This window comes from Schistocerca cancellata, chromosome 9 (genome assembly GCF_023864275.1).
Source record: "Schistocerca cancellata isolate TAMUIC-IGC-003103 chromosome 9, iqSchCanc2.1, whole genome shotgun sequence".
Taxonomy (NCBI): domain Eukaryota; kingdom Metazoa; phylum Arthropoda; class Insecta; order Orthoptera; family Acrididae; genus Schistocerca; species Schistocerca cancellata.
In genome coordinates, this window is record NC_064634.1 from 344,444,898 (window position 1) to 344,462,398 (window position 17,501).

Genomic DNA, 17,501 nt, shown 5'->3' on the forward strand with positions numbered 1-17,501 from the left:
GTCTACATTTTATATCTTCTCTATTTCGACCATCATCAGTTATTTTGCTCCCCAAATAGCAAAACTCCTTTACTACTTTAAGTGTCTCATTTCGTAATCTACTTCACTCAGCTACACCCGACTTAATTCGACTACATTCCATTATCCTCGTTTTGCTTTTGTTGATGTTCATCTTATATCCTCCTATCAAGACCCTGTCCATTCCGTTCAATTGCTCTTCCAAGTCCTTTGCTGTCTCTGACAGAATTACAATGTCATCGTCGAACCTCAAAGTTTTTATTTCTTCTCCATGGATTTTAATACCTACTCCGAATTTTTCTTTTGTTTCCTTTACTGCTTGCTCAATATACAGATTGAATAACATCGGGGACAGGCTACAACCCTGTCTCACTCCCTTCCCAACCGCTGCTTCCCTTTTATGCCCCTTAACTCTTATAACTGCCATTTGGTTTCTGTACATAGCCTTTCGCTCTCTGTATTTTACCCCTGCCACTTTCAGAATCTGAAGCTTTTTCTAAGTCTACAAATGCTAGAAACGTAGGTTTCCATAATCTATTTTCTAAGATACGCCGTAGGGTCAGTATTGCCTCACGTGTTCCAACATTTCTACAGAATATAAACTGATCTTCCCCGAGGTCGGCTTCTATCAGTTTTTCCATTCGTCTGTAAAGAATTCGTGTTAGTATTTTGCAGCTGTGACATTAAACTGATAGTTCGGTAATTTTCCCATCTGTCAACATCTGCTTTCTTTGGGATTGGAATTATTATATTCTTCTTGAAGTCTGAGGTTATTTCACCTGTCTCATACATCTCGCTCACCAGATGATAGAGTTTTGTCAGGACTGGCTCTCCCAAGGCCGTCAGTAGTTTTAATGGAATGTTGTCTACTCCTGGTGCCTTGTTTCGACTCAGGTCTTTCAGTGCTCTGCCAAACTCTTCACGCAATATCGTATCTCCCATTTCATCTTCATCTACATCCTCTTCCATTCCTATAATATTGCCGTCAACTACATCGCCCTTGTATAGACCCTGTATGTACTCCTTCCACCTTTCTGCTTTCCCTTCTTTGCTAAGAACTGAGTTTCCATCTGAGCTCTTGATATTCATACAACTGGTTCTCTTTTCTCCAAAGATCTCTTTAATTTTCCTGTAGGCAGTATTTATCTTGCCCCTAGCGAGATAAGCCTCTACATCCTTAGATTTGTCCTCTAGCCATCCCTGCTTAGCCTTTTTGCACTTCCTGTCGATCTCATTTTTGAGACGTTTGTATTCCTTTTTGCCTGCTTTATTTACTGCGATTTTATATTTTCTTGGACCACGACCTCACATCCCGGAAAGTATATCAACAGCCACTGTGAGTAAGACCTCAGAATACCCTGCCGACACATTTGACCGAGCGTCAATGCAATGACTGCGGTAATATCCACAACCTACAATCGCGCAGCCCTTTCTATAAACAATTGTTTATATCGGAAAGTATGCGCTTTCGCCCCATGTTTATTGGACTTATTTTTATTGATCTGATGAGTGCTGCTGCCTCTCAAAGTAAGTATTCGACACTTTTTAACACCTTGTATACGACTGAAAATTTTAATATATGGAGATGGTATCTGGTCTTTCGGACATGTGCGAAAGAACAGATACCATCTCCATATATAGTTAAGGCTAACCGGCCATTGGCCTTCTTCTGTGCGGATGCACACGCATTGCTCGAACTCTTAAGGGACTCGGTCAGATTGTCTGCCACGAGTAATGAGTGTAGCGGGTAGGGGCACTACGAATGTAGTGTGTGGACATTAAGTTGGGAATGTGGGTCTCACGGGGAGCGTGCTAGTGATAAATCAATGCAGTCGCACTATTCTATCTGTCCTCGGTGGCTCAGATGGATAGAGCGTCTGCCACGTAAGGAGATCCCGGGTTCGAGTCCCGGTCGAGGCACACATTTTCAACTGTCCTCGTTGATTTATATCAACGCCTGTCGGCGGCGTAGGGTCTTGATTTAATAATCATTTCTGAAAATCAAGATTCACATCATGTGCAGAAATCAATAAAAAAAACACCTAAATCAACCGTATTAATAATGTAAATATATGTCGACGCAATTTTTTATTTGCATTTAAAAATCGTTTATTCCTGTCTGCGGTCCGATCATGAAATTTCATGATCATTTTGCATTTCCAAATTGCGAAATTTTCATTATCGTGCTGTATTGTTTGAAGTGCTTTCTGGCAGCATTGAAGTCTGATTTTTCTACAATGCTTCACAAAGTTTTACTTAAGTGCAGTGCGGCACTACACGTCGCGTTTCCTGAGGCATTTCAGTTGAATAGTGACGACATTGTTCAGCTTAATTTCATTTTCAGTTGTGTCAGCCAACTCTCAGCATCACTACCGTCCCCAAAGCATTACTAACATACCTATCAAACTTTACCTTCATGCGTGGAAGATGCTGATGTAAAAGCTTATATAAATCTCAAAGAGGAATCAGTCTCTTGCAGTTCTCCTGCTCACACTGCAACCTGCAAAAGCCCAAAAAAGACGTGCGACGTGGAACGGCCATGCTACAAGCTATGTCCACTAAAATGGTGTTTTTTTTATATAAGAGAGAATTATGTACTGCGCCTAGAGCAATGAAAAGGCTCAACGTATCTCTTTAGCAATGTGCTAGTGCTACTTTATACTGCTTTTGCATGGCAGCGTCTGTAATGAGATACTGTAATAATTTTGTAAGAATAAGGACGCGGTGGCTTCGCTCTTCTCGCTCTTCTAAGATAAAAGGTCACAGTCGATATGAATCTCGAGAGCAGACTTGTGGCTTGCCGCAAACCGCGTCTCTTTACAGTAGTAATTCCTATGGCGCTGTCCCGGCAATGATAGTCTGAGGCGAGAGTGTCTAGCCGCGCATGCAACTCGTGTGGAAACTGTGGCAGCACAACCTGAATCGTAGGTCTTAGCTGGCAGCGCAAAGATCGCACCACAGGATGCATCAAGTCTTTCAGGAGTGGCATCTCAGTCTCTTGGAACGCGAAAACAGTTTTCGCTGAGAGTCGACTCAGAGAGTTTTAATTGCACTTTACTCCGCATTAGGTCTGCGGCATTACAAACATGATAGCCCAAGACAAGACTCCCAGTTATTATTTTTAAAGCATTTTCCCGCCACCATTTGCATGACGCAAAATTTGCATTTTATTTTATTCCATTGCGACGCGCTTCGAGATTGTTCCACTGATCAGGCTTTAAACCTACACTCCTTACAAGTTACGCAAAAATATATCCAGTAACCTTGAAATAGTGTGTTCGTTTTATAAATTAACTGTTACCTGCGACTGCGCTCGGGCACCAGTAGTTTTATTACGAGAGTGATGGTGAGTAATGAAGCTACTTTACTTATAATAAGGCAGCTACCCTCACGTGTCTGTCCATTGGGGTAAGCATAGTTCGTGATGTTCGTCCCCCACCCTCCCCCCCTTCCGACTGCCCCTACGCATGACACGGTGGCATCTACAGTATCACTCCCAAGATATTGGGGGCGGAGGGACATGGGCTGGAGCACGAAAATATATATCGTACTATTGAAGTTTATATATATTGTAGAAAGTGTAGATAATGTTATTGATTAAAATAATTCTTAACAATGTTTATGTTCACTAGTGTAAAAAAATAAAAAAAATAAAAAAGAAAGATGTTCCATTCCCTACTTCTCCTCACATGGGTCTATTCTGCTTTTCTTTTTCTTACTCTCTACATTAGCCTCTTCTTCAGGATTAACGCTACCTTCATATCAAATTTAATCGAAATCAGTTCAGCGGTGTAGTCGTGGAAACATAAAACACAGCTTTACTTTCGGGTTTATGATATTAGTACTGATTAAGTAATTTATATCAACAAAGACCTCCCCCCATGAACCATGGACCTTGCCGTTGGTGGGGAGGCTTGCGTGCCTTAGCAATATAGATAGCCGTACCGTAGATGCAACCACAATGGAGGGGTATCTGTTGAGAGGCCAGACAAACGTGTGCTCCTGAAAAGGGGCAGCAGCCATTTCAGTAGTTGCAGGGGCAACAATCTGGATGATTGACTGATCTGGCCATGTAACACTAATCAAAACGGACTTCCTGTGATTGTACTGCGAAAGGCTGAAACCAAAGGGAAACTAGAGCCGTAATTTTTTCCGAGGGCATGCAGCTAGGTTGTTGTTGTTGTGGTCTTCGGTCCTGAGACTGGTTTGATGTAGCTCTCCATGCTACCCTATCCTGTGCAAGCTTCTTCATCTCCCAGTACTTACTGCAACCTACATCCTTCTGAATCTGCTTAGTGTATTCATCTCTTGGTCTCCCTCTACGATTTTTACCCTCCACACTGCCCTCCAATGCTAAATTTGTGATCCCTTTATGCCTCAGAACATGTCCTACTAACCGGTCCCTTCTTTTTGTCACGTTGTGCCACAAACTCCTCACCAATTCTGTTCAATACTTCATCATTAGTTATGTGATCTACCCATTTAATCTTCAGCATTCTTCTGTAGCACCACATTTCGAAAGCATCTATTCTGTTCTTGTCCAAACAATTTATCGTCCATGTTTCACTTCCGTACATGGCTACACTCCATACAAATACTTTCAGAAACGACTTCTTGACACTCAAATCTATACTCGATTTTAACAAATTTCTCTTCTACAGAAATGCTTTCCTTGCCATTGCCAGTCTACATTTTATATCTTCTCTACTTCGACCATCATCACTTATTTTGCTCCCCAAATAGCAAAACTCCTTTACTACCTTAGGTGTCTCATTTCCTAATCTACTTCACTCAGCATCACCCGACTTAATTCGACTACATTCCATTATCCTCGTTTTGCTTTTGTTGATTTTCATCTTACATCCTCGTTACAAGACACTGTCCATTCCGTTCAATTGCTCTTCCAAGTCTTTTGCTGTCTGTAACAGAATTACGATGCCATCGGCGAACCTCTAAGTTTTTATTTCTTCTCCATGGATTCCTACTCCAAATTTTTCTTTTGTTTCCTTTACTGCTTGTCAATATACAGATTGAATAACATCGAGGAGAGGCTACAATCCTGTCTCACTCCCTTCCCAACCACTGCTTCCCTTTCATGCCCCTCAACCCTTATAACTGCCATCTGGTTTCTGTACAAATTGTAAATAGCCTTTCGCTCCCTGTATTTTACCCCTGCCACCTTTAGAATTTGAAAGAGAGTATTCCAGTCAACATTTTTAAAAGCTTTCTGTAAGTCTACAAATGCTAGAAACGAAGGTTTGCTTTCCTTAATCTTTCTTCTAAGATAAGTCGTAAGGTCAGTATGGCCTCACGTGTTCCAATATTTCTACGGAATCCAAGCTGATCTTCCCCGAGGTCGGCTTCTACCAGTTTTTACATTCGTCTGTAAAGAATTCGTGTTAGTATTTTGCAGCTGTGACTTATTAACCTGAAGGTTCGGTAATTTTCACATCTGTCTACACCTGCTTTCTTTGGGATTGGAATTCTTGAAGTCTGAGGGTATTTCACCTGTCTCATACATCTTGCTCACCAGGTGGTAGAGTTTTGTCAGGACTGGCTCTCCCAAGGCCGTCAGTAGTTTTAATGGAATGTTGTCTACTCCTGGTGCCTTGTTTCGACTCAGGTCTTTCAGTGCTCTGTCAGACTCTTCACGCAGTATCGTATCTCCCATTTCATCTTCATCTACATCCTCTTCGATTTCCATAATATTGTCCTCAAGTACCTTGATCCTGTCGATCTCATTTTTGAGACGTTTGTATTCCTTTTTGCCTGCTTCATTTACTGCATTTATATATTTTCTCCATTCATCAATTAAAATCAATATTTCTTCTGTTACCCAAGGATTTCTACAAGCCCTCGTCTTTTTACCTACGTGATCCTCTGCTGCCTTAACTACTTCATCCCTCAGAGCTACCCATTCTTCTTCTACAACACTTCTTCCCCCCATTTTTACCTTATGCTCTCCCTGAAACTCTGTACAACCTCTGGTTCTTTTAGTTTATCCAGATTCCATTTTCATAAATTCCCACCTTTTTGCAATTTCTTCAGTTTTAACCTACAGTTCATAACCAATAGATTGTGCTCAGAGTCCACATCTGCCCCTGGAAATGTCTTACTATTTAAAACCTGGTTCCTAAATCTCTGTCTTACCATTATATAATCATTCTGATACCTTCTAGTATGTCCAGGATTCTTCCATGTATACAACCTTCTTTCATGGTTCTTGAAACAAGTGTTAGCTATGTTTAAGTTATGCTCTGTGCTAAACTCTACCAGGCGGCTTCCTCTTTCATTTCTTAGCACCAATCCATATTCACCTACTATGTTTCCTTCTCTCCCTTTTCCTACTCTAGAATTCCAGGAACAGAAGGAAACGTAGTAGGTGAATATGGAATGGGGCTAAGAAATGAAAGAGGAAATCGCCTGGTAGAATTTTGCACAGAACATAACTTAATCTTAGCTAACACTTGGTTCAAGAATAATAAAAGAAGGTTGTATACATAGAAGAGGCCTGGAGATACTCGAAGGTTTCAGATAGATTATATAATGGTAAGACAGCAATGAAAAACCAAGTTTTAAACTGTAAGACATTTCCAGAGGCAAATGTGGACTCTGACCACAATCCACTGGATCAAGTAGGTAAAAAGACGAGGGCTAGTAGAAGTCCTGGGGTAACAGAAGATATATTAAATTTAATTGATGAAAGGAGAAAATACGAAATGCAGTAAATGAAGCAGGCAAAAAGGAATACAAACGTCTCAAAAATGAGATCGACAGGAAGTGCAAAATGGCTAAGCAGGGATAGCTAGAGGACAAATGTAAGGGTGTAGAGGCATATCTCACTAGCGGTAAGATGGATACTGCCTACAGGAAAATTAAAGAGACCTTTGGAGAAAAGAGAACCACTTGTATGAATATCAAGAGCTCAGATGCAAACCCAGTTCTAAGCAAAGAAAAGAAAGCAGAAAGGTGGAAGGAGTACATGAAGGGCCTGTACAAGGGTGATGTACTTGAGGAGAATATTATGGAAATGGAAGAGGATGTAGATGAAGATGAAATGGGAGATATGATACTGCGTGAAGAGTTTGACAGAGCATTGAAAGACCTGAGCCAAAACATGGCCCCAGGAGTAGACAACATTCCATTAGAACTACTGGTAGCCTTTGGAGAGCCAGCCCTGACAAAACCCCACCATCTGGTGAGCAAGATGTATGAGACAGGCGAAATACCCTCAGACTTCAAGAAGAATATAATAATTCCAATCCCAAAGAAAGCAGCTGTGAAAATTACCGAACTATCAGGTTAATGAGCCACGGCTGCAAAATACTAACACGAATACTTTACAGACGAATGGACAAACTGGTAGGAGCCGACCTCGGGGAAGATCAGTTTGGATTCCGTAGAAATGTTGGACCACGTGAGGCAATACTGACCCTACGACTTATCTTAGAAAATAGATTATGGAAAGGCAAACCTACACTTCTAGCATTTGTAGACTTAGAGAAAGCTTTTGACAATGTTGACTGGAACACTCTCTTTCAAATTCTGAAGGTGGCAGAGTTAAATTCAGGGAACGAAAGCCTATTTACAATTTGTACAGAAACCAGATGGCAGTTATAAGAGTCGAGGGACATGAAAGAGAAGCAGCTGTTGGGAAGGGAGTGAGACAGGGTTGTAGCCTCTCCCCTATGTTATTCAATCTGTATATTGAGTAAGCAGTAAAGGAAACATAAGAAACATACGGAGTAGGTATTAAAATCCATGCAGAAGAAATAAAAACTTTGAGGTTCGCCGATGACATTGTAATTCTGTCAGAGACAGCAAAGGACTTGGAAGAGCAGTTGAAAGTAATGGACAGTGTCTTGAAAGGAGGATATAAGATGAACATCAACAAAAGCAAAACGAGGATAATGGAATGTAGTCGAATTAAGTCGGGTGATGCTGAGGGAATTAGATTAGGAAATGAGACACCTAAAGTAAGAAAGGAGTTTTGCTATTTGGGGAGCAAAATAACTGATGATGGTCGAAGAAGAGAGGATATAAAATGTAGATTGCCAATGGCAAAGAACGCGTTTCCGAACAAGAGAAATTTGTTAACATAAAGTATAGATTTGTCAGGAAGTCTTTTCTTAAAGTATTTGTATGGAGTGTAGCCATGTATGGAAGCGAAACGTGGACGATAAATAGTTTCGATGGGTTGATCACATAACTAATGAAGAGGTATTGAATAGAATTAGGGAGAAGAGAAATTTATGGCATACCTTGACTAGAAGAAGGGATCGGTTGGTACTACATGTTCTGAGGCATCAAGGGATCACCAATTTACTATTGGAGGGCAGCGTGGACGGTAAAAATCGTAGAGGGAGACCAAGAGATGAATACACTAAGCAGATTGAGAAGGATGTAGGTTGCAGCAGGTACTGGGAGATGAAGAAGCTTGCACAGGATAGAGTAGCACGGAGAGCTGCATCAAACCAGTCTCTGGACTGAAGATCACAACAACCGCAACAACAACAACAACAACACCAACAAAGACTCACACGCGAGATGCACAAGGCTGAAACTAAAGATAATATTGGAGAAAAATGATAAAGATTCAAATCAGCAATGTTGAAAATAGCTGATGAGATACTAGGAAAAAGTAATGTATTAAATCGAAGAAGGGATCAGAAAATATGGAATACAGAAACCGCCAGCAACATTAAAGAAAAACAAAATGCTTATAATTCCTATTTACAAACACGCTCAAATGAAGCCTGGGAAACATGTAAACAGAAAAGAAATAATACGAAGAATGTAATCAAAAGATGGCATAATGAATCCTGGGAAAGATTCATTGCTAATGTTGAACATGACAGTCAAGGAAGACAGAATATAGCGTTCAAACTTATCAAGCATCTGAATGAAACTGAGAAAAATACTGCAAACATTATAACAGCAGCAAATCAATGAATATACCATTACAGAAATTTATGGCATGGCGAAGGTAGTGAAGAATGTTATTCTATAAAAACTGATAATAGCTCTGTAAATCAATTAGACAAAAAAATCAAAAGTAGCCCTAAAAGTAACAAAAAAAGAGAAAAGATACTGGCCTAGATAGCATTAATGCTGAATTAAATATGGAGGAATCATTTTAGAATTTTGCTTCCACCATTCTGTAAACATGTGTTGGATGAACTGTTCTGTACGTGAATAATGGAATATAGCTGAGGTTATTTCTACATTTAAAAAAGACGAGAGGAAAGACAAAGGGAATTATAGAGAAATAAGATACTAAATGCAGGCTATTAAATTTATGGAAAATTCTTAAAGATTACAAAACAATCAGGCTTCAGAAAAGGGCGTTCGTGTATTTATAATAAATAAATTATTGAAAAACATCGGGAAGTTGACTTAGAAACACTTTTAGCATTTATTGATTATTAAGAAAGCTTTGATAAGGTAAAAACACCCCTTTTTTTGGAAAGTATTGGGAATAAAGGTTTTCTGATCAAATGAAATGACACAATTCTGCGACTTTACTGGTCTTATACAGAAATGATTTTATTTTTAGAGACTGAAACGGCGAGTAAAAATTTGTACCAAGGCAGAGAGTCGAACCTAGGGCTCCCGCTTACTAGAGAGGTGCGTTAGCCACTAAGCCACTTCGCTGCAACGGTTCATACACCTGCACAGGTTATCCTGGCATGCCTCATTCCTCGAACCAAATTCTCACTACTGCCCCCGTCTACTTTAAATTCCCCTTACACACTAACATAATTACCGAGGCTCTCCATGTTCTGGAACAGCACTTTATTAATACCGTAAAGAGTTTACATATAAACACAAAAATATTTGTAAGTTCAATTTCGAAAATAGCAGACTAAATATTAATAAATCAAGGTGAACGATAAGCCTGCAATCGACCACCCACTTTATTTAATTTGTGTGTTGATGATCTGATTATCAAGTTGAAAGATGAAATATAGTTATGAAATAAAATTGGATGTAGTGTACGATTAAATACTCTGTTATGTTGTTGACCAGATAATTATACAGAAAATAGAACATAATTTACCAAGACCAATATATAGACTGAGGCAAAACGCGTTACATTACAACTTAACTGTATCTGTAAATAAGACAAAGATAATGGCTCTCAAAGAAAAAAAATCCAGTCAGATCAAAAATAATAATAAATATCCAAATACAGGCACCAGAGAAGAACTTCATGGGATATGTAAGGGGTTGTAATAAAATGGGTAAAACAGGGAATGAACGGATAAGATCAGATTTAACAGTACTTTCAGTTAATGACAAGACAGCAGAGAACAGAATGAATTGGAAGGATCATGTTCACAGAGTAATAGAAAATGTAAAGCAAAAAAAAAAAGAAAAGAATTATCGGCCGACTGGAAAGAGAGAACTGGGTAGACCACATAAGAGATGAATGGATGGACGATAGAGACCGAAACAGGTGACTATAATACCTAATCCTTGGAAGGAGATAGTGATTAATTTTCCCCGTCATGATCTTCTATCTGAATGTGGAGGGTAATCTTAGAAACTACTGTAGCGACTTTTACACAGTTTTCACTAACAGTGCCTAATTTTTACCTATACGTCACACAAGTCGTCGCTGCCGTAGATATCACTGTTACCCATGCGAATCCGGGGCGGGTCGCTATGTAATATAAATTAGTGTCATTGGAGAAAGCAACAACATCTTCACACAGGGGGAAACCAACAGGTTGGAGAAAATTAATTTCGATAGTGGTTATATTGAACCAAGATTTTATGAGTCACTCCTGTCAGAGTTTATAGAACTAGCCTACCAATAGAACAGCCGCAATAAAATATGATTAAATTCTAATGCGAAGCTGATATGCTACACAACATTCGTCCATCCTAAATCCTATGACATGGAATGTCTGTCGTTCAACTCAAAAAGTCTGAATAGAAAACGAAAAGTTAGAGAGTGAAGAATTCTCAGAACTTTATTTATTTTATTTATTTAGTTATTTAACCTGATCAGATTAGGGCCATCACGCCCTCTCTTACATCGTTCCAGTGTTCCACACATGAAACATTTTACACATCATAGTTACATCATGACAGTAGTTTGAAATAAGAAAAATAGATTAATCTAGTGACAATATGGATAAAGAGTAATGACTAAGACCTAATAAAGTAAACACTGGCAGTATTTTTACAACTGCTGCTATACATAAAATTATGATAAAAGCAATAATAATAATATGGTTACGAAGGCTTTCCCAGCGTAATAATTGATAATACTCTTCTCGGGTGTGCAGCCAGATCATAACGTCATCTTGACGCATATTTCCGCGGTCCAACTGGCTGCCAACTTGAGGTGAGAGTACTGGTACACGATCTCGCCAGAACTGACTACTCAGCGCAAGCGACGGCCCTTACTTAGGCCGCAAATGGCCCACAACGCGTTTGCGAGAGGGTGCCGTAACTGCCCTCTAGCGCAAGTAAACATACCGCACCGCCAGTGGTGGAAACAGGCGAAATAGGAGATATCACTATAAAAAATTAAAAATTATTCCGACGATCGAAATACAGACCATTGTTTTTTAATGTCTGATAGCACCGGGTTACAAGGCTTACATAAAAGGTGACCCTTGTCTCTATTAATAAGATTCACAGATAATCGAATCTCTATGGATTCTTACACAGTCCCAATAGCGGGATGCAGGGGCAACCATTTGTGTCTCGTCATACAGCATTGTATGTCCCTCGATGACACAGTGCTCCGCCATAGCAGATTCCTCAGGTTGAAGCAACCGTGTCTGCCGCTGGTGCTCAACACATCGGTCCTGAATGGTCCGGATTGTCTGACCAACATAAGCCTTCCCACAGTGGCAAGGGATCTTGTACACACCGGGCTTCCTCAAACCCAAGCCATCCTTAACAGAGCCAAGAAGCGCTCTAATCTTGGACGTTCGCCTGAACCACCAGAAGATACCTGCAAATCGCTGTGTTTTCTGTCTTTTGCTGGGAGCATTTCCTCGAAGATAGGAAGAATTCTAAAAAGTATCATATCAAAAGTATTTTTTGTCCGCCAGCCAAGATTAGAGCGATATAGTGGAACAGAGAGGATTTTATTATGATGGGAACGTGTGTTTCTGTCATATTGTTCAGACATGAGCGTTAAGGACGAGGAGAGATATAAGGGAAAGTGTACATTTATAAGGCAGTAGTTGAGACAGAGTGTATGGAAATCTCTGCGTTTGTCTGCACGCAGTCAGGACTGTTGTGCATATGCTGGTGAAATGTGATCAAAAAGTCGAACGTCACAGATGCATCTGACGTAGGCATTCATGTCCAGTGCCAGACGTCGCGAGTTTTCCTGAGAGATATCTTGTATCGCTGTAGTCAATGATTGGGGGTATAAAGGAACATGAAGGAGCCTGGAAGATTTTATGTTCAAGAAGAAAGTAGGTCTAATGTTCTGATATCTAGAAGTACAGTGAGGTAGCAGGGACAGGGGGAGGGGAGGGGAGGGGAGGGAACAGAGGGAGATAGATAGATAGAGAGAGAGAGAGAGAGAGAGAGAGAGAGAAGAAAAGAAAAGACTGTAGCGTATGGGATTCAACTTGCCCGCTTGCTCGTCATTCATCAATAATCAGGATTACGGGCACAATTCAAAATGCCTACCAGTGTTACATGAAACAAATAAAGAAATATGCAAGCATTGTATTTATTGAAACTTCGTGGCAGATAAAAACTGTGTTCCGGACTGACACTCGAACTCGGGACCTTTGTCTTTTGTGGGCAAGTGCTGTACCATCTGAGCTACCCAAGCACGACTCACACCCCCTCCTCAGAGCCTTATATCTGCCAGTACCCCATCTCCCACCTTCCAAACTTCACAGAAGCTATCCGGCGAACCTTGCAGAACTAGCAATCCTGGAAGAAAGGGAGATGTATGTAATACAAAATGAGATTTTCGCTCTGCAGCGGAGTGAATGCTGTTATGAAACTGATGTAAGGGTATGAGGAAGGGAGCGTGAGTCGTGCTTGGGTAGCTCAGATGGTAGAGCACTTGCCCGCGAAAAGCAAAGGTCCCGAGTTCGAGTCTTGGTCCGGAACACATTTTAATCTGCCAGGAAGTTTCATATAAGCGCACACTCCGCTGCAGAGTGAAAATCTCATTCTGGATTATAGTTATTCTCCTATATGTAGTAGAGACAAGACAAAATGTTTCCTACAAACACGCAGAACGTCTACAGATTTCATAAAAGAGAAATTAAGTTTCAACACTACTGTCTGAGTTTACATATTGTCATTTGGAGATAGTGGCTGGATCTGTGGATGCTAGAAAAGGGAGTGCCAAGTAGAGAAACCAGAACGTTTCCGACATATTCTTCCGTCTGCGTTCAATAGAGCAGTAACAACAGCGGAGGCAACCAGAAACATTTTCGTTATGTATGGGGACAATGCCACTGGGCACAGAACGGCGGGAAAATGGTTTTCTCGTTTTAAGGAGGTTCGTTTTGACATTAGTGACTCCCCGCGTTCAGGACGACATTTGTTGTTCGACGAATCTCGTTTAAAAGCATTAATCCACAATTATCTACGTCAGCGTACTCGAGAACTGGACGGTGATGAACTGCGATCATTCCATCGTTGTGCGACACGTCCACACAAGGGGAAAAATTGAAAAATCGGGTGTATGGGTACCGTATGCTCTGACCCAAATTCAAAACAAAATCTGCTTGCTCGTCATCATTTGGCTCGTAAACAACACCGATCATTCCTATAACGTTACTGGTGACAAGAAATGGCTTCTTTATGTTAACATAAGGAAAAGAAAGGAATGGTTGAGCCCAAACAACGTAGCAGCTTCCCGTACAAAGACCTGCGTGCAACCACAAAAGATAAGGTTTTGCATCTGGTGGAACAGCGATTGCTTCCCCGAGGGGTAATCGTCACTGAGGACATTTATTGTCAACGACTGAGACGTCTTGCAAACTCAATTCAGGAACAACGACCAGGCCGACTGTGTGAAGTGATGATACTCCACGATAATGTCCTCCTGCATTCTGTTAGACTGACAAAAGACACACAGGAATTGGTTGGAAAGTCATTCCAAACCCGCCTATTAACATGATCTTGCGCCCTTAGTTTTTCAACTTTTCCGCTCTCTATCGAAAACCCTTAAGGAACTTCCTTTCCGCGTCAAAATGCGCTCCGAAAATGACTCTAGTAGTTCTTCGCTTCAAAAGCATGTGATTTCTAGAGTCCCGGAATCGAAAAGGTATCCCTGCATTGGTAGTGTGTTGTAAACAGCAAGGGAGAATATATCACTGATGACTGAGGTGTGTATTACGTGTATCTGTTATGTTTATTAAACTTACGAAGAAACGTCACGAACTTTCCCACCAACCCAATACATATTTTTCATTGGTCGCAGACTGTTTTTTTTTGTCTTCTGCTGGCTGAAATACATCCGTGCCTTATTAACAGAAACAAAATCCACGTTATATTGAAGGTATTATTCGATAAAACACGTAGCGGAAAAAATAATAAATGCATCTCGTTACAATAAATTGTAATGTCAGTTGACAATAGTTGTTACATTAGTGCTGTCATTAAACATTCAACAGAGAACAAGTATCACCACTATCCGCGCTTTAGAAAACACAATAGTTTACAGAATCAATGTCGACTTTAAGGAGCTTGTAACTTATTAATACGTTTGATTGTATATCCTCATATGTTCTATTTAGCCTTTACCTTATGGAATCCATCGTGCAACTAAAAGAACAGATATCAATTTCATTTCAGAGTGTGTTAGTGTGTTTGTGCAACTCATTGCCCTTTTCAAAAATGGTTCAAATGGCTCTGAGCACTATGGGACTTAACAGCTGTGGTCATCAGTCCCCTAGAACTTAGAACTACTTAAACCTAACTAACCTAAGGACATCACACACATCCATGCCCGAGGCAGGATTCGAACATGCGACCGTAGCATTGCCCTTTTCTCGGCTGTAATCTAAATGTGCTGCATTTGTTTACTGTTAGCAATAAGCTTTATTAGCACCTGTTATGTGATTTGTGCATCCTTAAACTTACATAGGTATTTTGTTTGCAGGGCGCAGAGCCAGGCTGCTTGTGCTGTCTGCGTGGCTGTTGTCTTTTCTCTTCTCTGTGCCCATCATCATCTTCTACGAGGAGAAGACTATCCAAGGTAACACAGCGTTACGCGCTTGCAGACATTTTAAACACAAATTTGTGCAACACTGGAGGCACACGGGTATGGCATCAATAAAAAATTAATCTGACACCATGGCTGGGGATCACCCTCGACTTTTGTGTTTTGCAGTGGTGGACAGACAGATCACAGCGACAACACCAGTCGCCATTTCGATGCCCGGCAATAATAACAGATCCAGCGTCACCCCCTCCCTATAAACTGCAGAAGCCATGTAGTGGAAAAATTGCAGATTAGTGAAAGCAGTCACTTCAGAATAAGTGCTAGAGCCTACCCCTGTATGAATTGACATTATGCCAATGTATGGGTAAGGTTATGGTTGTGTATAGTGTAGCTGTTCACCGATTATTGCTGCTTAGTGCTGAGCCCGTAAGTGATTTTCAGTAATGTGATCTGTCTATCAACTGTTACTATCTGCGGTTGTCTAGGACCAATTCTCTCAATGCATTATTGCTCATGTCAGCTGGCAGTGGTTCGGTTAGATATACTCACGGTACGCACGTAAGGATCCAGCACCTGACTGAGTGATCCACGATCTGGCCACGGCCTAATACCCCGATCACGGGTAGTCTTTCTCATCTCGACCATCACGCTAGCGACCAACACAAAAATTGAAGACTTCCCCGTCGCGTGACACTCTGCCGCGGCGCTAATATTTTTTGCCTTCCTACCAACGTAGAACGAACCCAACTTAGGGAGTTTTTCAGACATGCGTCCTGTCCACAAGATAGATAGAATGTACCTCACCTAAGAAAAGCTGTAACAAAAGGGTAGCTTCACTACACGTCTCAACAGGGCCCACAAATTAAACTGTCCACACTCTGAAAAGGGGCATCAAAGATATAGGACACACAAACATAAGTCTAAAGAAATTAAATGCAAAGAAACTTGAATAATAAAATAAATACATAAGTTGATCGACGAAAGAAGAAAGTTCAAAAATGTTCATGGAAACACCGTATTACAGCAATATAACTCACTTAGGAATGAAAAAAATACGAAATGCGGGGAAGTCAAGACGAAATGACGGCAGGAAAGATGCCAAGAAATCGAAAAGAACTGGTCATAGGAAGAATTGTTTCAGCATACATAAAAATCGGAACAACCTCCATTGAAATTAAAAGCAATGAGATTAACACTAAGAGTGCAAAAGGTATACGACTGCTAAACGCAGACATTAAGACGGTTAGGACAATCTTCAAGCACGTACAGTGCAAGCTGTTACTGATTTGTTTCACTGATGGGGCTGCTAAGTGCCTACTGCACTCCCCTGAATTAAGCCCTCGTGAGTTCAACTCGATTTCTTCAAGTGCAAATGGGCTGACTGCCTGCCGCTGGCCAACCTATATCACGCCGGCAGAGGCCGCTCGTGGTACAGAACTGCTGGAGATGTGGCCCAACGGCAGTGATTCATTGCATCCGCTGGATCCCACACGACCACTATCGGCGTCAGATAGAAACGGGTAAATTCCATTACTATGATGCCCGTGGGGTGGCGTCAGTATGTGATACCATATACTTACTCATCAAAACTCGCCCGTGAATGATGAGTGGGGGAGGGGGGCGGCGGCTTTAGACACAGGTGGCACTGAGGAGCCAAAACAGGCTGATGCCGAGATGCCGAGCTCCCGACTGCACCCCAGCGTACACCCTGGGCCCGCCTAGGAATACCAGCCAAACAATTGGGCAGAGGGCATACACCCACATGCAGAGGCAGACCAACAAACATTGACAGACGTATGTCAATGATTGCAGAAGACCGGAAGTGCCATACGAGACAGCTGTCATACAATCTGTAAAAGATCAAACCGTTAGTGTTATACTTTGCCTGTCTGGGCGGAAAGGCCGCCGCCCATCCTGGTGGATGCAGCAAGTGAAGCATAGATTGTGGGTGGAATGGTGCATTCATGGTGTAGGTGATGCCAGCAGTGCTGCATATCTGTTCAAACTCTGCGGCAACAAATTTAGGCCTTTTGTCAGTCACAACAAAGCAAAAGCAAAGCAAAAGCAAAAGGACGTAGTCATAATAGAGTGCATGGGAACTTCAAAGGTAAATTTGCTGAAAGCGTCAACGACGATGGGCCAATGTCTACTCCAGTAAGGACCTGTGAAACGCAAGTGCAAACGTTGGCAACATTCTTGAGATTAGGGCCGTTCAAAGAACTACTGAGGTGGGGCTGGCTGATGTTCAGCACTGGATTGGCACTGAGAGCTCAACTGTTCAGCTTGTGCGTAAAGACTATGCCAAGTGAATGAC

General features: G+C 41.2%; 1 protein-coding gene across 1 annotated transcript in view; it reads left to right on the forward strand.

The window, feature by feature from the left end:
• Positions 1 to 17,501, forward strand: part of LOC126101403 (cardioacceleratory peptide receptor-like) — a gene marked incomplete at its 3' end in the record, with an annotated part of 348,677 nt that overhangs the window by 275,805 nt on the left and 55,371 nt on the right. Inside the window, exon 4 of the mRNA XM_049912066.1 lies at positions 15,125 to 15,220. Coding sequence (XP_049768023.1) covers positions 15,125 to 15,220 — 96 coding nt within the window. The remainder of the gene's footprint in view (positions 1 to 15,124; positions 15,221 to 17,501) is intronic.